This window comes from Chrysemys picta, chromosome 1, assembly GCF_011386835.1.
Source record: "Chrysemys picta bellii isolate R12L10 chromosome 1, ASM1138683v2, whole genome shotgun sequence".
Taxonomy (NCBI): domain Eukaryota; kingdom Metazoa; phylum Chordata; order Testudines; family Emydidae; genus Chrysemys; species Chrysemys picta.
In genome coordinates, this window is record NC_088791.1 from 6,841,351 (window position 1) to 6,856,175 (window position 14,825).

The window sequence follows — 14,825 nt, forward strand, 5'->3', positions numbered from 1 at the left end:
ATGACCTTTCAAGGTCCCTTCCAGCTCTAGGAGATTGGATATCTCCATTTATAAGCTGCCCTGTTGCACCTCGACATTGGTGTTCACACGTGTAAAATTCTGTTATGCTCTGTTGTGCATCTTTGAGAGAGTTGGATTTTTTAACATGATTAGACCAGGATGGCTCCTCCAGAGACACATGGTGATGTGAAGGCAGGTTTGAGGTCACAAAACAAAATAAAGTTTGCAAGTCCTTTCAAACCATGCTGGGTGGAACAATTTCCTCGGCTCTCTGAGCTGTGGCGCAAACGTAGTATCTGTGAAGTGCCTTGGGATGGCTAGCACTAGGGTCTGACTATTCAGAAACGGGGAGCTCAGCACTTTTTGCAGTTAGGACCCTGTAGAGCATCTCAAATTTAGCTCCCCCAAAATCGAGATACCCTAAATCACATAGATGAACAAGTTTTGTTGGGGGAGAGTCAACACAGCTTTTGTAAAAAGAAATCATGCCTCACCAATCTGTTAGAATTCTTTGAGGGGGTCAACAAGCATGTGGACAAGGGTGATTCAATTGATATGGTGTACTTGGATTTTCAGAAAGCCTTTGACAGGGTTGCTTAGCAAAGCTCTTAAAGGAAACTAAGTAGTCATGGGATAAGAGCAAAGGTCCTCTCATGGATCAGTAACTGGTTAAAAGACAGAAAAACAAAGGGTGGGAATAAATGGTCCGTTTTCACAATGGAGAGAGGTAAACAGCGGGGTCCCCCAAGGATCTGTACTGGGATCTGTGCCGTTCAACATACTCATTAATGATCTGGAAAAATGAGTGAACAGTGAAGTGGCAATGTTTGCAGATGATACAGAATTATTCAAGATAATTAAGTCCAAAGCTACTGCGAAGAGTTACAGGGGTATCTCACAAAACTAGGTGACTGGGCAACAAAATGGCAGATGAAATTCAACATTGATAAATGCAAAGGAATGCACATTGGGGGGAAACTCCCAACTACACATATATAAAGATGGGTTCTGGATTAGCTGTTACCACTCAAGAAAGAGATCTTGGAGTCATCATAGACAGTTCTCTGAAAACTTCCGTTCAATGCGCAGTAGCAGTCAAAAAGGCTGTCAGTGTTAGGAACTATTAGGAAAGGGATAGAAAATACGACAGAAAAATATCACAATGGCACTATATCAATCCATAGTACACCTACACCTTGAACACTGTGTTCAGCTCTGGTGGCCCATCTGAAAAAGCAAAGATGATCAAGGGTACGGCACGGCTTCCGTATGAGGAGAGGCTAAAAAGATTAGGGCTGTTCATCTTAGAAGAGGGATGGTTAAGGAGGGATATGGTAGTGGTTTATAAAATCATGACTGGAGTGGAAAAAGTGAATAAGCAAGTGTTGTTTACCCTTTCCCACAATACAAAACCCAGGGCCCACGCCATGAAATGAATAGGCAGCAGGTTTAATACAAACAAGAGGGAATACTTTTTTATACAACCCACAACTAACCTATGGAACTCGTTGCCATGAGATGTGGTGATGGCCAAAAATATAACTGGGTTCAGAAAAGAACTAAAGTTCATGGAGGATAGGTCTGTCAATGGCTATTAGCCAGGATAGTCAGGCATGTAACCCCATGCTCAGGGCGAACCTAAACCTCTGACTGCCAGAAATGAGGAAGGGAAGACAAGTGGATCTCTCTGAATTGCCCTTTTCTGTACACTTCCCCTGAAGCTCTGGTACTGGTCACTGTCAGAGACAGGATACTGAGATAGATGGGCCATTGGTCTGACCCATAGAATCATAGAATATCAGGGTTGGAAGAGACCTCAGGAGGTCATCTAGTCCAACCCCTGCTCAAAGCAGGACCAATTCCCAACTAAATCATCCCAGCCAGGGTTTTGTCAAGCCAGGCCTTAAAAACCTCTAAGGAAGGAGATTCCACCACCTCCCTAGGGAACCCATTCCAGTGCTTCACCACCCTCCTAGTGAAATAATTTTTCCTAATATCCAACCTAGACCTCCCACACTGTGACTTGAGACCATTGCTTCTTGTTCTATCATCTGCCACCACTGAGAACAGCCGAGCTCCATCCTCTTTGGAACCCCCCCTTCAGGTAGTTGAAGGCTGCTATCAAATCCCCCCTCACTCTTCTCTTCTGCAGACTAAATAATCCCAGTTCCCTCAGCCTCTCCTCATAAGTCATGTGCTCCAGCCCCCTAATCATTTTCGTTGCCCTCTGCTGGACTCTCTCCAATTTGTCCACATCCTTTCTGTAGTGGGGGGCCCAAAACTGGACGCAATACTCCAGATGTGGCCTCACCAGTGCTGAATAGAGGGGAATAATCACTTCCCTCGATCTGCTGGCGATGCTCCTACTAATGCAGCCCAATATGCCATTAGCCTTCTTGGCAACAAGGGCACACTGTTGACCCATATCCTGCTACTCGTCCACAGTAATCCCCAGGTCCTTTTCTGCAGAACTGCTGCTTAGCCGGTCGGTCCCCAGCCTGTAGCAGTGCATGGGATTCTTCTGTCCTAAGTGCAGGACTCAGCACTTGTCCTTGTTGAACCTCATCAGATTTCTTTTGGTCCAATCCTCCAATTTGTCTAGGTCACTCTGGACCCTATCCCTACCCTCCAGCATATCTACCTCTCCCCCATCTGCGTATCATCTGCAAACTTGCTGAGGGTGCAATCCATTCAATCATCCAGATCATTAATGAAGATGTTGAATACAATCAGCCCAAGGACCGACCTCTGGGGCACTCTGCTTGATACTGGCTGACAACTAGATAACGAGCCGTTGAGCCCAATGATCTAGCTAGCTTTCTATCCACCTTATAGTCCATTCATCCAATCCATACTTCTTTAACTTGCTGGCAAGAGTATGGTGGGAGACCGTATCAAAAGCTTTGCTAAAGTCAAGATATATCACGTCCACTGCTTTCCCCATATCCACAGAGCCAGTTATCTCATCATAGAAGGGAATCAGGTTGGTCAGGCATGACTTGCCCCTGGTGAATCCATATTGACTGTTCCTGATCACCTTCCTCTCCTCCAAGTGCTTCAAAATAGTTTCCTTGTGGACCTGCTCCATGATTTTTCCAGGGACTGAGGTGAGGCTGACTGGCCTGTAGTTCCCCAGATTCTCCTTCTTCCCTTTTTTAAAGATGGGCACTATATTTACCTTTTTCCAGTCATCTGGGACCTCCCCCGATCACCATGAGTTTTCAAAGATAATGGCCAGTGGCTCTGCAATCACATCCACCAACTCCCTCAGCACCTTTGGATGCATTAGATCTGGACCCATGGACTTGTGCACATCCAGCTTTTCTAATAGTCCTTAACCTGTTCTTTCACCACAGAGGGCTGCTCACCTCCTCCCCATGTTGTGCTGCCCAGTGCAGCAGTCTGGGAGCTGACCTTGTCTGTGAAGACCAAGGTAAAAAAAGCATTGAGTACTTTAGCTTTTTCCACATCATCTGTCACTTGGTTGCTTCCCCCTTTCAGTAAGGGTCCCACACTTTCCCTGACCATCTTCTTGTTGCTAACATACCTGTAGAAACCCTTCTTGTGACCCTTCACATCCCTTCCTAGCTGCAACTCCAATTGTGCTTTGGCCTTCCCGATTCCACCCCGGCATGCTCGAGCAATATTTTTATATTCCTCCCTGGTCATTTGTCCACTCTTCTATTTCTTGTAAGCTTCTTTTTTGCATTTAAGATCAGCAAGGATTTCACTGTTAAGCCAAGCTGGTCACCTGCCATATTTACTATTCTTTCTACACATTGGGATGGTTTGTTCCTGCAACCTCAATAAGGATTCTTTAAAATACAGCCAGCTCTCCTGGACTCCTTTCCCCCTCATTTTAGCCTCCTAGGGGATCCTGCCCATCAGTTCCCTGAGGGAGTCAAAGTCTGCTTTTCTGAAGACCTGAGTCCGTATTCTGCTGCTCTCCTTTCTTCCTTTTGTCAGGATCCTGAACTCAACCATCTCATGGTCACTGCTGCCCAGGTTGCCACCCACTGCTACTTCCCCTACCAATTCTTCCCTGTTTGTGAGCAGCAGATCAATAGGAGAACGGCCCCTAGTTGGTTCCTCCAGCACTTGCTCCAGGAAGTTGTCCCCAACACTCTCCAAAAACTTCCTGGATTGTTTGTGCACTGCTGTATTGCTCTCCCAGCAGATGTCAGAGTGATCGAAATCCCCCATGAGAACCAGCGCCTGTGATCTGGAAACTGCTGTTAGTTGTCTGAAGAAAGCCTCGTCTACCTCATCCTCCTGCTCTGGTGGTCTATAGCAGACGCCCACCACGACATCACCTTTGTTGCTCTCGTCGCTAAATTTAACCCAAAGACTCTCAGCAGGCTTTTCTTCAGTTTCATCCTGGAGCTCTGAGCAATCATACTGCTCTCTTACATACAGTGCAACTCCTCCACCTTTTCTCCCCTGCCTGTCCTTCCTGAACAGTTTATACTCATCCATGACAGTACTCCAGTCATGTGAGTTACCCCACCAAGCCTCTGTTATTCCAGTCACATCATGGTTCCTTGACTGTGCCAGGACTTCCAAGTCTTCCTGATTGTTTCCCAGGCTTCTTGCGTTTGTGTACAGGCACCTAAGATAACTAGCCAATTGCCCTATTTTCTCAGTGTGAATCAGGAGGCCTCTCCTGTTGCACCCTCCTCCTTGTGTTTCCTACCGGTATCCCACTTCCCCACTTACCTCTGGGCTTATATCACCCCTCCCCCCCCCCCGGTGAACCTAGTTTAAAGCCCTCCTTGCTAGGTTAGCAAGCCTGCCTGCGAAGATGCTCTTCCCTCTCTTCATTAGGTGGATTCCATCTCTTCCTAGCAATCCTTCTTCCTGGAATAACATCCCAAGGTCAAAGAATCCAAAGCCCTCTCTCAGACACCACCTGCGTAACCACGCATTTGCCTCCACTATTCGATGGTCCCTACCTGGGCCTTTTCCTTCAACAGGGAGGATGGACAAGAACACGACTTGTGCCTCAAACTCCTTTATCCTTCTTCCCAGTGCCAGGTAGTCTGCAGTGACCCGCTCAAGGTCATTCTTGGCAGCATCATTGGTGCCCACATGGAGAAGTAGGAAGGAGTAGCAGTCCGAGGGCTTGATCAGTCTTGGCAGACGCTCCGTCACATCCTGAATTGTAGCTCCAGGCAAGCAGCACACTTCTCGAGTTTACTCTGTCCCCCTTAGGAGGGAGTCCTCGACCACCACCACCTGTCACCTCCTCTTGGGAGTGGTGGTCGTGGAACCCCCATCCCTAGGACAATGCATCCCATGCCTTCTGGTCGATGGGGTCTCCTTCTGATCCCTTTCCTCAGATGACTCTTGCAAACCATTCCCCACCGTAGTACCTATGCAGAGAGCCTGAAAACAATTTCTTACCTCTATCTGCATTGGGAGTACATGGGTTCTCCTCTTTCTTCTTCTGGAGCTCACATGCTGCCAATTTTCTTCCCCGTTCTGCACTGCCCTCTCTGATTCTTCAGCATGCTGTACCTGCAGTACCAAACGCTGACTTCTATCCAGAAAGTCTTCATTTTCTCTGATGCAACGCAGGGTTGATACTTGGGTCTCTAGTCCTTTAACCTTCTCTTCCAATATGGAGGCCAGCTTGCACTTTGTACAGACAAAGTCGCTTTTATCCTCTGGGAGAAAGACAAACATGGCACATCCTGTGCAGCAACACAACAGCTGATCGCTCTTTACAGGGGTGTGGCCCTGTAGAGTCTTTAGTGCTAGCTTGTCTTCTGCTCTGATCACGATGGAACATTCCCTACTGAGACCTCTGGGGAATAAGCAAGTATAGCTCACCCTGAAAGAGATGGGAATTGCACCAGCGTCCTTCAGGGCTGATACGGCCTGTACTCTTGGTGATGAAGTATTATGTAGTCCAGCAGTGCCCACAAAGTGCTAGGCGCTGTCCATACACACAGGAAGATTCCATTCTTGCCCCAGAGAGCTCATAATCGGAGACCAGCAACAGAGAAAGGGATAAAGCAGTCAGCTTGTGTAAAAATAAATACAGCCGCTCCCCAATGGCCCTTCAGTCTCACCATTAGCAATGGGCTGATTTCACTGCCAACTTAAACTCAACATAGCCAAAGGTGACCTCCTTGTCTCCCTGCCCACTCAGCACCTTCCCGCTGGAGGTAATGGCTGAGAACACAACCATCCTCCCTGTCGCTCAGGCCTGTAGCCTGAGCATCATCTTTGAATATCACAACTTCCTTCTCCTTTAGTCCATACAAACTAGAGTTGCTACGATGATTTGCCTGGCCTGGCATTGTCCGTATCTTGCCCTCTTTGTATCCTTCTAACCAGCTCCTGTTCCTTCGCTACATCAGATTCAAGCCCTTGTTCCTACTTGTAAGGTCCTACACGGCTCTGTTCCTTCCTGCTTATCTACTCTAGTGTCCTGTCGCAGCACCCCGTTCCCCTGCCAGTGATGCTGGCCTTTTTCTGCGTCTCTCACAGGCTCCTTTGGGCTTGTTTCCAGCCTGCCCCTTAAAAAGTCCCCTCTGAACTACTCCATAAAGCCACTCCCCTATCCTTCAAGACCCACTTTCGCAGTGATAGCAAGTGGCGAGCTGGAGGGCCAACTGATATAGACTGGATTTATTGGTTTAGATTTTATCATTTCTTTTTAAAAGTTTGTCTCCAGGCCATCTAGCTGTGAATGCAGCTGGCCTGCGTACGTGGATCTTCTAACCATTCCTGTTCTTCCCGTTCGGTTGTTACCCACGTGTTGCATCTGCTTGTCATTTAGACTGTAAGCTCGTTGGGTCAGGAACACAGTCTCGTTATGTTTAGTCCCCAGCAAGATGGGGCCCTGATCCAGACCGGGGCCTTCGGGCCCTCTCCCAGCGCAAATAACACAGGTAACCTGACAGAAGTGGGTCTTGAGTGAGGATTTGAAGGAGGGAAGCGGAATGGCTGGCGGCCATGTTGTTATGACTGCCATTCTGCTCTGTCACACCCCTGCTCCGACCCCTTCCAAGGGAGCAGTGGTGGGCGAGGTCTGGTTTCAGGGAGAAAATCCCTTCACAAAGAGGAGTGAAGGTCTGTCCCTGCTCCATCTCCGCACTCCGTTGCTTTGAAAACCTGCTTCTATTGTCTGTGCGGGTTGGTGCATTATTAATAATGTTTGTTTATAGGCCTTCACCTGGCAGGAGCCGATCTGAACTGTGTGCGCAGCTGACGTGTAGCATTGCGCCATGGAGCCCTGCAGTACCCCACTCATCTGTTGGCAAGAAGCTGCATGATGATTTCTGCCTGCTGGCTCTCTCAGTAATAGCCGTATCTCCTTCAAGGAATTGTCCCCTCTTTGCCGATATTTGTATTTGCACAGCCCCGAAAGTTTTGTGTCAGGGATTTCTTATTTAATACAGTTGAAAGGATCCAAAACCCATGCTTTAGATTAACATGTGCCAGCTAGATTAGGGCTAATCAGGGTCCAGGTCTCAGCAGATGCAGTGCAGGGACAATCCTAGACCTCATTACGGTGTATCTGCAGTTTAATCATCTCTCTCCCAAGGGCGATCATCTCTGCTTTAATGCACAGCAGACTTTACAGCCCTCACCCACCTCACTCCTGTCAGAAAGGCTTCTACCTCAGCCACTGAGGCGATTTAGTTTAATCCCATGTAGAAAGGAGCCTCTCTCTCACGGATAATTCCCTGCTTGTGTCTAAGGTAGGGCTGGGCTTGACTACACCCCTGATACCAGGAATCCATCCTTCCCAGAGAGACTGATCCCATTCAGTCTTCCCCCTCTCAGTAAAGACTGGCTGGCAACAACTGTATCCTAGTGTGCACCGACGCTCCCCTCTGTACATCGCCGGGGGATCAAGCTTTGTAACCTTGCGTGTTCCCTGGCCAATAAGAGAGTCAGTCCCTTGCATTGTGTGGAGTCTTTGGAATATCGCTCCTAAATAGGCCAGGAGACCCATTCGGCCAGTGTGGCACAATGGAGAACTTTTAGGACCAGTAAGTCTAGCTGCCTGGAGTGGAGATCTGCCAGCTTCTTATGTCTCTGGGGGGTGCTCAGGTTCCATGCTGGCCTAAGGCCAAACTTCCCGGTTGCTGCCTGGCTCCCCCACAAACTGAAGTCCGCGAGGTTTTCTTGACTAGTCCATCTAAGACTTTTTTTTTTTTTTAAGGGGGCGGTGTGTATGGAAGGAATGTCAGCTCAGATATAAGCCTCTGCAGCCTCCCTTTGAAAATACATAACAAGCCCCAGTCCTTCCACAGTCTGCTGTGCAGGACTCTGCAGGTGTCAGTCATATGGGGTGGTGCCGGTGGTTACAGTAGGGCCCAGGGAAGCAGGTCTCTTCTCTCTATTCCAGATCCTGCCACTGACTCGCGGTGTGACCTTGGGGCAGGTACTTAACCCCTCTGGATCTTTCTACCATCTGTAAAGTGGGCAGATGAATACCTCCTTCCTAGGGGTTTTGTGAGCCTGAATTGTTAGCAGTATGTGTTGAGATCTTCAGCTGAAAGGGGCTAGCGCAGTGCACAGTATTACTGAACTCTCTGCCCTCTCAAACCCTGGGGCACCCCCCTGGCCAGCATGATTAAGACCTAAGCTTTTCTGTCCGCACAAAAAGTGATGCAAGGACACGGAAACACATTCTGCTGCCTCCTGTCATTAAATAGTATCCTCTGGGGATAGAGGTCCTGACCTCGGCTAGTGAAATCTGAGTCAAATTGCCCAAACAGGACAGTGGTTTGACAGTAGACTCCTCTGTCTGGAAAACCTGGATCAAAGATCCAGCTATCCAGAATGATTTGAACTTGGTCTGGGTAAGGCACAATCCTGCGCTAGCTAGGGGCATAGACTTAGATGCTCTAAGAAGTCATTTCCTTTGCTAATTTCTAGGATTCCATAGTCCAGCCAATGCTGCTACAGCGTTCCCCGGCTCTGCCTTGCATCCAAGTGCACGTACCACGGTGTTACTGGAAGGCAAGAGGCTGCACCTTTATTGCAATTATTGAACATCACTTAATCGCCCAAACTGCGCGGAAACCTCTGGGGCCTTCATACGTTTTGTTATTGTCTGAGCAGTAAACTAACCCGAATTTGTCCTACCACATCACAGGATTATTCCGATAGCACCAGAAGGGAGCCTGAAGCTTTACTGACACGTAATTGGACCTTAAACCGAAGCAGTGTAAATGATCGTGAGAGCAGGAGTAGGAGAAAAGCTGATAGGAAGAAATGAGGTTTATTTTGGAGAGGCTGGTGGCAGTTCTGGGATAAAGGGGCAGGCTGACTGGTGCTCATAGTGAATCCGGCTGTTGTCTGCAAGACTCCTGCCTTTCTCGTTGCAGAAGTTGGAAGGTGGGTAGTGAATGAAGCAGGGGACTGCAGGAAGAGAAAGGATGGTCTCATGGTGAAGGCAGTTGACGGTTGCCCTAGAGAATTGGACTCTCTCCGTGCTCTGCTGCACAGTTCCTGGGCAAATCGCTTAAACCAAACTTGTCATAAAGTAGCCACTACCTGCGTGTTCCTCATTTTCTGAGTGCCCAAAGTGAGACTCTTGGAGCCAGATTTATAGAACGGCCGTGTACTCACAGCTGCTATTGAAGTTGATTGGAGTGAGCTGTGCTTTTAAGATAGTGATATAAAATTGCTAATTACTCTGACAAATCAGGCCCTAGACATCTAAAGTTGGACACCCGACCTTTGATAATTTTGGCCTTAATCATTCAGTTTCACATCTGTAAAATGGGGATAATACCACTTTACCACACTTACCTCATTAATGTGTGAGAAGCACTCAGCCATGATGGTGAAAGTGCCATAGAAACGCCCATGAGTAGACGAACAATTTTGTATTCAGAGCAGGGTTTGAATGGCGTGCCTTAAACAAAACCTCAGGCACCACGCTGAATGTGGCAGATAAAAAGGGATGTTGAATAACTATCCATTCACTGAAGGAGGCAGGAGTCCCTTGGAAAAAATAGTGTATGATCATGTAATTGAAGACTGTGTCATAATGCATATGGATAAGAGAGCTGAATTCATGCTGCACACTGGCACAAAGCTGTGTCCACAAACTGAGTTACCGGCTGATTTCTGTGACCTTGTCCAGCTTTAATCCGGACTGTTCCTCTCTCTTCTCGTCTTCACGCACGTTAAGTCTAAATTCAGTACTAGGAACCTTGTGCAATCTGATCCAGGAGGCAGCTTGGGACACAACACAGATAATAGATTTTTTTTTCATGCACATGTTCCTTAAAATATGAATGAAGACAGCTTTGCTGTTGTGGCTGGGCGGGGCTGGGGAATTTACAAGCAGCCTGGAATCCTTGTACTAAAGTGAGAGGCTCAGGGGAGAAAGTGACCAGCCCGGTCTCATTTGCTCAGCTGAATGAAATGCAGGTAGTTAACACAGCCTCAGCTGGGAAGTAAATTGCACTGTTTAAAATTGGTTTAGGTTTAACAATGACAAAGTGTTTGGCTACTGCCAAAGTCACTTTCCCGCTGCTCCAAACAGATCTTCCCCTCCCTTCCTGAATCCTATACTAGCCTTCCCCTCCAGGGTCTCCACTTCCACTTTCCCTGCCAGTCCCTGCTCCTGTCCAATTCCTAGGTCCCCATCACTTACTCTTGCTTTTATACCTTTGCATGCTCATGTGTGGCCCAGCCTCCCAGTCAGTGTCCACAGAGCTCCCGTGCTCCTTGAAACCAGCCTGTTCTTCAAGGCATTCCAACGCCAATCACCCTCTTTTCTTGCCCTTAGAGCCTTTCAGGACAGAGACCTATTGTTTCATGGCCCCACCTTCTCCCCGTGTATCCCACCATGTACCCATTGGAGTACCGCCCTGGAATACTGTATACAGGTCTGGACCCCATATTCAAGAAAGATGAATTCAAACTGGAACTAGTGCAGAGAAGAGCTACTAACATGATATGGGGAAGGAAGGGCCTATCTTAAGAAACGGGAAGAGCATGGCTTATTTCGCCTAGCAAAGTGAAGGCTGAGAGGAGATCTGAATACTCTACAAATTCGTTAAACGCCAGGGAGGGTGAAGCGCTAGTTAAGCTAAAGGACAGTAGTTGGCACCAAAACAAAATGGGCATAAATTGGCCATGAGCAGACTCAGGCTGGAAATTAGAAGAAGGTTTCTAATCATCGGAGGAATGAGGTTTTAGAACAGCCTCCCAGTAGGAACTGGGGGGGAACAATTCGTTTTGAGAGAGCTGGACAAATGTATGAGTGGGATTGTATGACAGGGTTGCTTATGATGGGTGGGGGTAGGGATCAGCAACCAGTGGGGTCCCTTCCACTTTGTAATTTATGTTCCCAAAGCTCATCTGGTCACCTGTGGAGGTGAGGAAGGGATTCCCCCCTCTTCCCCCCCCCAAATGTATTCTGTGGTTGGGTGGGTTTTTTTGTTTTGTCTTTTTGTCTCCGTCCTCTGAAGCACCAGGGGTGCGCATGGCTGGAGCTGGGACACCAAGCATTCTCTCTCTCGCATTCTTAGCCAGCTGGTTCTTGCTCATGTACCCAGGGTCTCACTGATCGCCATATGTGGGGGTCAGGAAGGAATTTCCCCCCCAGGTCAGATTGGCAGGGACCCTGTGTGGGCTTTACCTTCCTCTGTGGCGTGGAGTGCGGGTCGCTTGCTAGGATCATCAGGGTATATCTGCCATTGCAGGGGCCGTGGGCACTGGGGCACCTCGGTCCTTCCTGTTCTCTGCCTGTGGCACGCACTAGTTTAGTCTCCTGTGGGCTGCAATACTTTGATCTAATTTGGGGGTTAGTGGGCGGGTGCTGGGCGGTGCTGGTGGCCTGTGATAGCCAAGAGGCCACACTAAATGATCTGGTCCCTTCTGGCCTTGAACTCTATGATTCTTGGAGCTATGTAAATAATAGCAACACACGCGGGATAAAAGATGTATCAAAACATGCCTGAGTCCTTTGATTTGTCCGGTTGAAATGTCTGAACGATCTGCAAATTCCATCGCCTACTTTTGTCTCCGCAGGGCTCGTCCAGATCCCCGTCAGCATGTACCAGACGGTGGTAACCAGCCTCGCCCAAGGGAATGGTCCCGTTCAGGTCGCCATGGCTCCCGTTACTACGAGGATAGCAGACAGTGCCGTCACCATGGATGGTCAAGCAGTGGAGGTTGTGACCTTGGAACAGTGACGCTGCTGCCATGGCAGGATCATGATGATGTTTTTCCTCGTCTCTTACGTGAATAATTTTTTTACGCCTCTTCAGAGATGCAATCAGGTGGCATTGAGTCTCCCAGCTTTGGAAGCAAAGGTTTCGTTAACCTTTTTTTAAAAGGAAAAAAAAAATAGCAGAGGATGTGTGTTAAGTGCATTTTTATAGTGCCGCGCTGATCTTGTGGGAGTGGAAAGCCAATTTGTAATGGACTTTCATTCTGAGGAGATTTAAATCAAAACACAACCCCCCTCCCTCACACCCCCGCATGAAATATCTGTTAGAATCAGGGCAAGATGGGAAGATTGCCCCCCCCCCCCATAGGAAGCAGCTGTACCCTTGGCTGGAGAGAGTTCCAACAGCGCTGCTGCCCGCTAAGCCGGCAGTGAGTTCTGCGGTGGCTCCCGGGGTCGGCCCCTCTGCCCCGTCACTTTGAGAATTAGGTTTCAAGAGAGAGAGTTTGGAAAACGTCTCTCCTCGGGGAAGGCGCATGCACGACTGTGTAGGGGCAGCAGCAGCCTTTCGAAGGGATAAAGCTCCTCAGAGGACAGCAATTGATCACCCCGCAGTCCCCGTAAGAGAGGAAAACTCTGCCGTTGAAGTTCTTAAGAAATTCCATGGAGAGTTCCCCCACCCTCCATGCCCCTGCCTTGCTCTCCTGTAATCCACCCTCAAGACCTGCCCTTATCTTCTCTGCTATTGAAATGTAGCTGACGTTTTAGACCCTTCTCTTTATTATTTCATGTTTGTAAATTTAGACTGCAATGGAGAATCTCTTAGGGGGCTTTGGCTGGGGCACTACGGCGGGGGAAGGCTGTGAAGAGAGTGAGGAGTTATTGACTAGGGCAAATTCTTCCTTCCCCTGCCTCTCCCCAGGGCTTGTTTTATAACTGAATCCTATTCAGCCCCGTTGCTGAGAGGTACTTTGAGTTCACCTGAGCTACGTCTGCCACTGGTATTATCAGAGCCGGGATAGGACTGTATGAAACAGATGATCCCCTATCGCAGCCTCGACCCGTCCTGGAATATCCAATCCTCACAATGTTTCCTTGTTCAATAAATATGGGGATCAAACCGACTCCTCCCGTAGCCCCCCGCCCCAGTTCGCGTTCCACAGGTCCCGCACCTGTTTCTGCTGTATGTGCATCTCCAGCACGGCTTTGCTGCTGCGAGTTTTTTTTAATCTACTTCATGAGAAAACCTCTAGACAGAAAAACGCCTGGTGTGTTTTCAGTGGCTGATTTTACTTGACTTTCCAATGGGCCAAACCTTTGCTTCCCAAAACCAACAAACACTGCCCCTCCCCCAAGCAAGCTCCTCCCTTCTTTTAGCCACGCCCTCCCTCGATGTGTGCAATTGTGCATGGTATTTAATTTTTTTTTTTAAAGTGGCCATTTAACAAAATTCTCCAAGTCTTGCTCCGCCTTCAAGGAAGTTTTCAGATTCTTGTATTTACTTGTTTTATATGAAAATATCAAATGTTCTTTGTATATGTTTTTCTGTACTTTAAGGAGGGGAGGGAAACATTTCCATAGAATGCCCTGCTTTTCCAATTTATTTTTTTTAACTATTATTATTTTTTATTGTCGTTGTGAAGATGTCCAGTGGCTTTACAGTCGGTGTTTCTTTGGCAATGAAATAACGTTCTTACGGTCTAAGAAATTCTCCCCAGAAAAAGGGAAAGAAAAAAAAACAGTCAAGTAGCAGAGCATGGAATACCTGTTGTTTTCCCATTCTGTCTATTATTGCCTCATTCAATAAATTGTTACAAATGTGTCTGCACCCGGAGTCTCTTATTTGTAGGTCTTTGCACAGTTTTGGTAAATGGAGGGAAGATGTTTTTAAAAGGGAGACTGTCAGGTGGTTAATATATCGTAACTTTTTTTATTTTATTTTGTTTTGCTTATCTGTGCTGTTAATATCTTAGGGCCTTTCCCTGCAGACTTGACTCAGGTGCGTAATCCCATTGACTCCAATAAAACTATTCAACTGAGTAAAGCTATGTGTGGGCGGAAGAGTCTGCGTGATCCGGGCCTTAGATTATTAAGTGAATGTTTTTAAAAACTCACTTGTTTACTCTTTTTGCACTTCACTCAGCTTGAACAATGAAATTAGACAAGTCGGTCTCACTTTTTCATTCATCGTCCCTTTCAGGGACCAGAAGTGGGCAAGACCAGAAGTGCCCCTAGACCAGAAGTGGGCAAACTACGGCCTGCGGCCCACGTCCGGCCCACGGGACCGTCCTGCCTGGCCCGGGAAGCTAGCCCCCGGCTCCTCCCCTGCTGTCCCCCCTTGCCCACAGCTATGCCACGGTGCGGGCAGTGCTCTGGGTGGTGGGGCTGCATGCTCCTGCCGAGCAGCGCGGCAGCGTGTCTGGCTCTGGCCGGGCGGCGCGGCTGCCAGACATGCTGCTCTGAGTGGCATAGTAAGGAGGCCGGGGGGTTGGATAAGGGGCAGGGGGCTCCAGGGGGCAGTCAGGGGACAGGGAGCAGGGGGCGGTTGGATGGGGCGGTCAGGGGACGGGGAGGGGGGGTTGGATAGGTGTGAGAGTCCCGGGGGGGGGCTGTCAGGGGGCGGGGATGTGGATAGGGGTCAGAGCAGTCAGTGGACTGGGAGCACGGGGGTTGG

At 48.4% G+C, this 14,825-nt stretch overlaps 1 protein-coding gene across 7 annotated transcripts in view; it reads left to right on the plus strand.

Annotated features, from left to right (window-relative positions):
• The window catches only part of NRF1 (nuclear respiratory factor 1), a 110,398-nt gene extending 96,427 nt beyond the window's left edge, over positions 1–13,971 (plus strand). For all 7 annotated transcript variants that reach the window (XM_005281312.5, XM_042842254.2, XM_065552189.1 and 4 more), the window contains one exon: positions 12,013–13,971. In XM_005281312.5, coding sequence (XP_005281369.1) covers positions 12,013–12,176 — 164 coding nt within the window. In that variant the 3' untranslated portion in view covers positions 12,177–13,971. The remainder of the gene's footprint in view (positions 1–12,012) is intronic.
• The last annotated feature ends 854 nt before the right edge of the window (positions 13,972–14,825 follow it).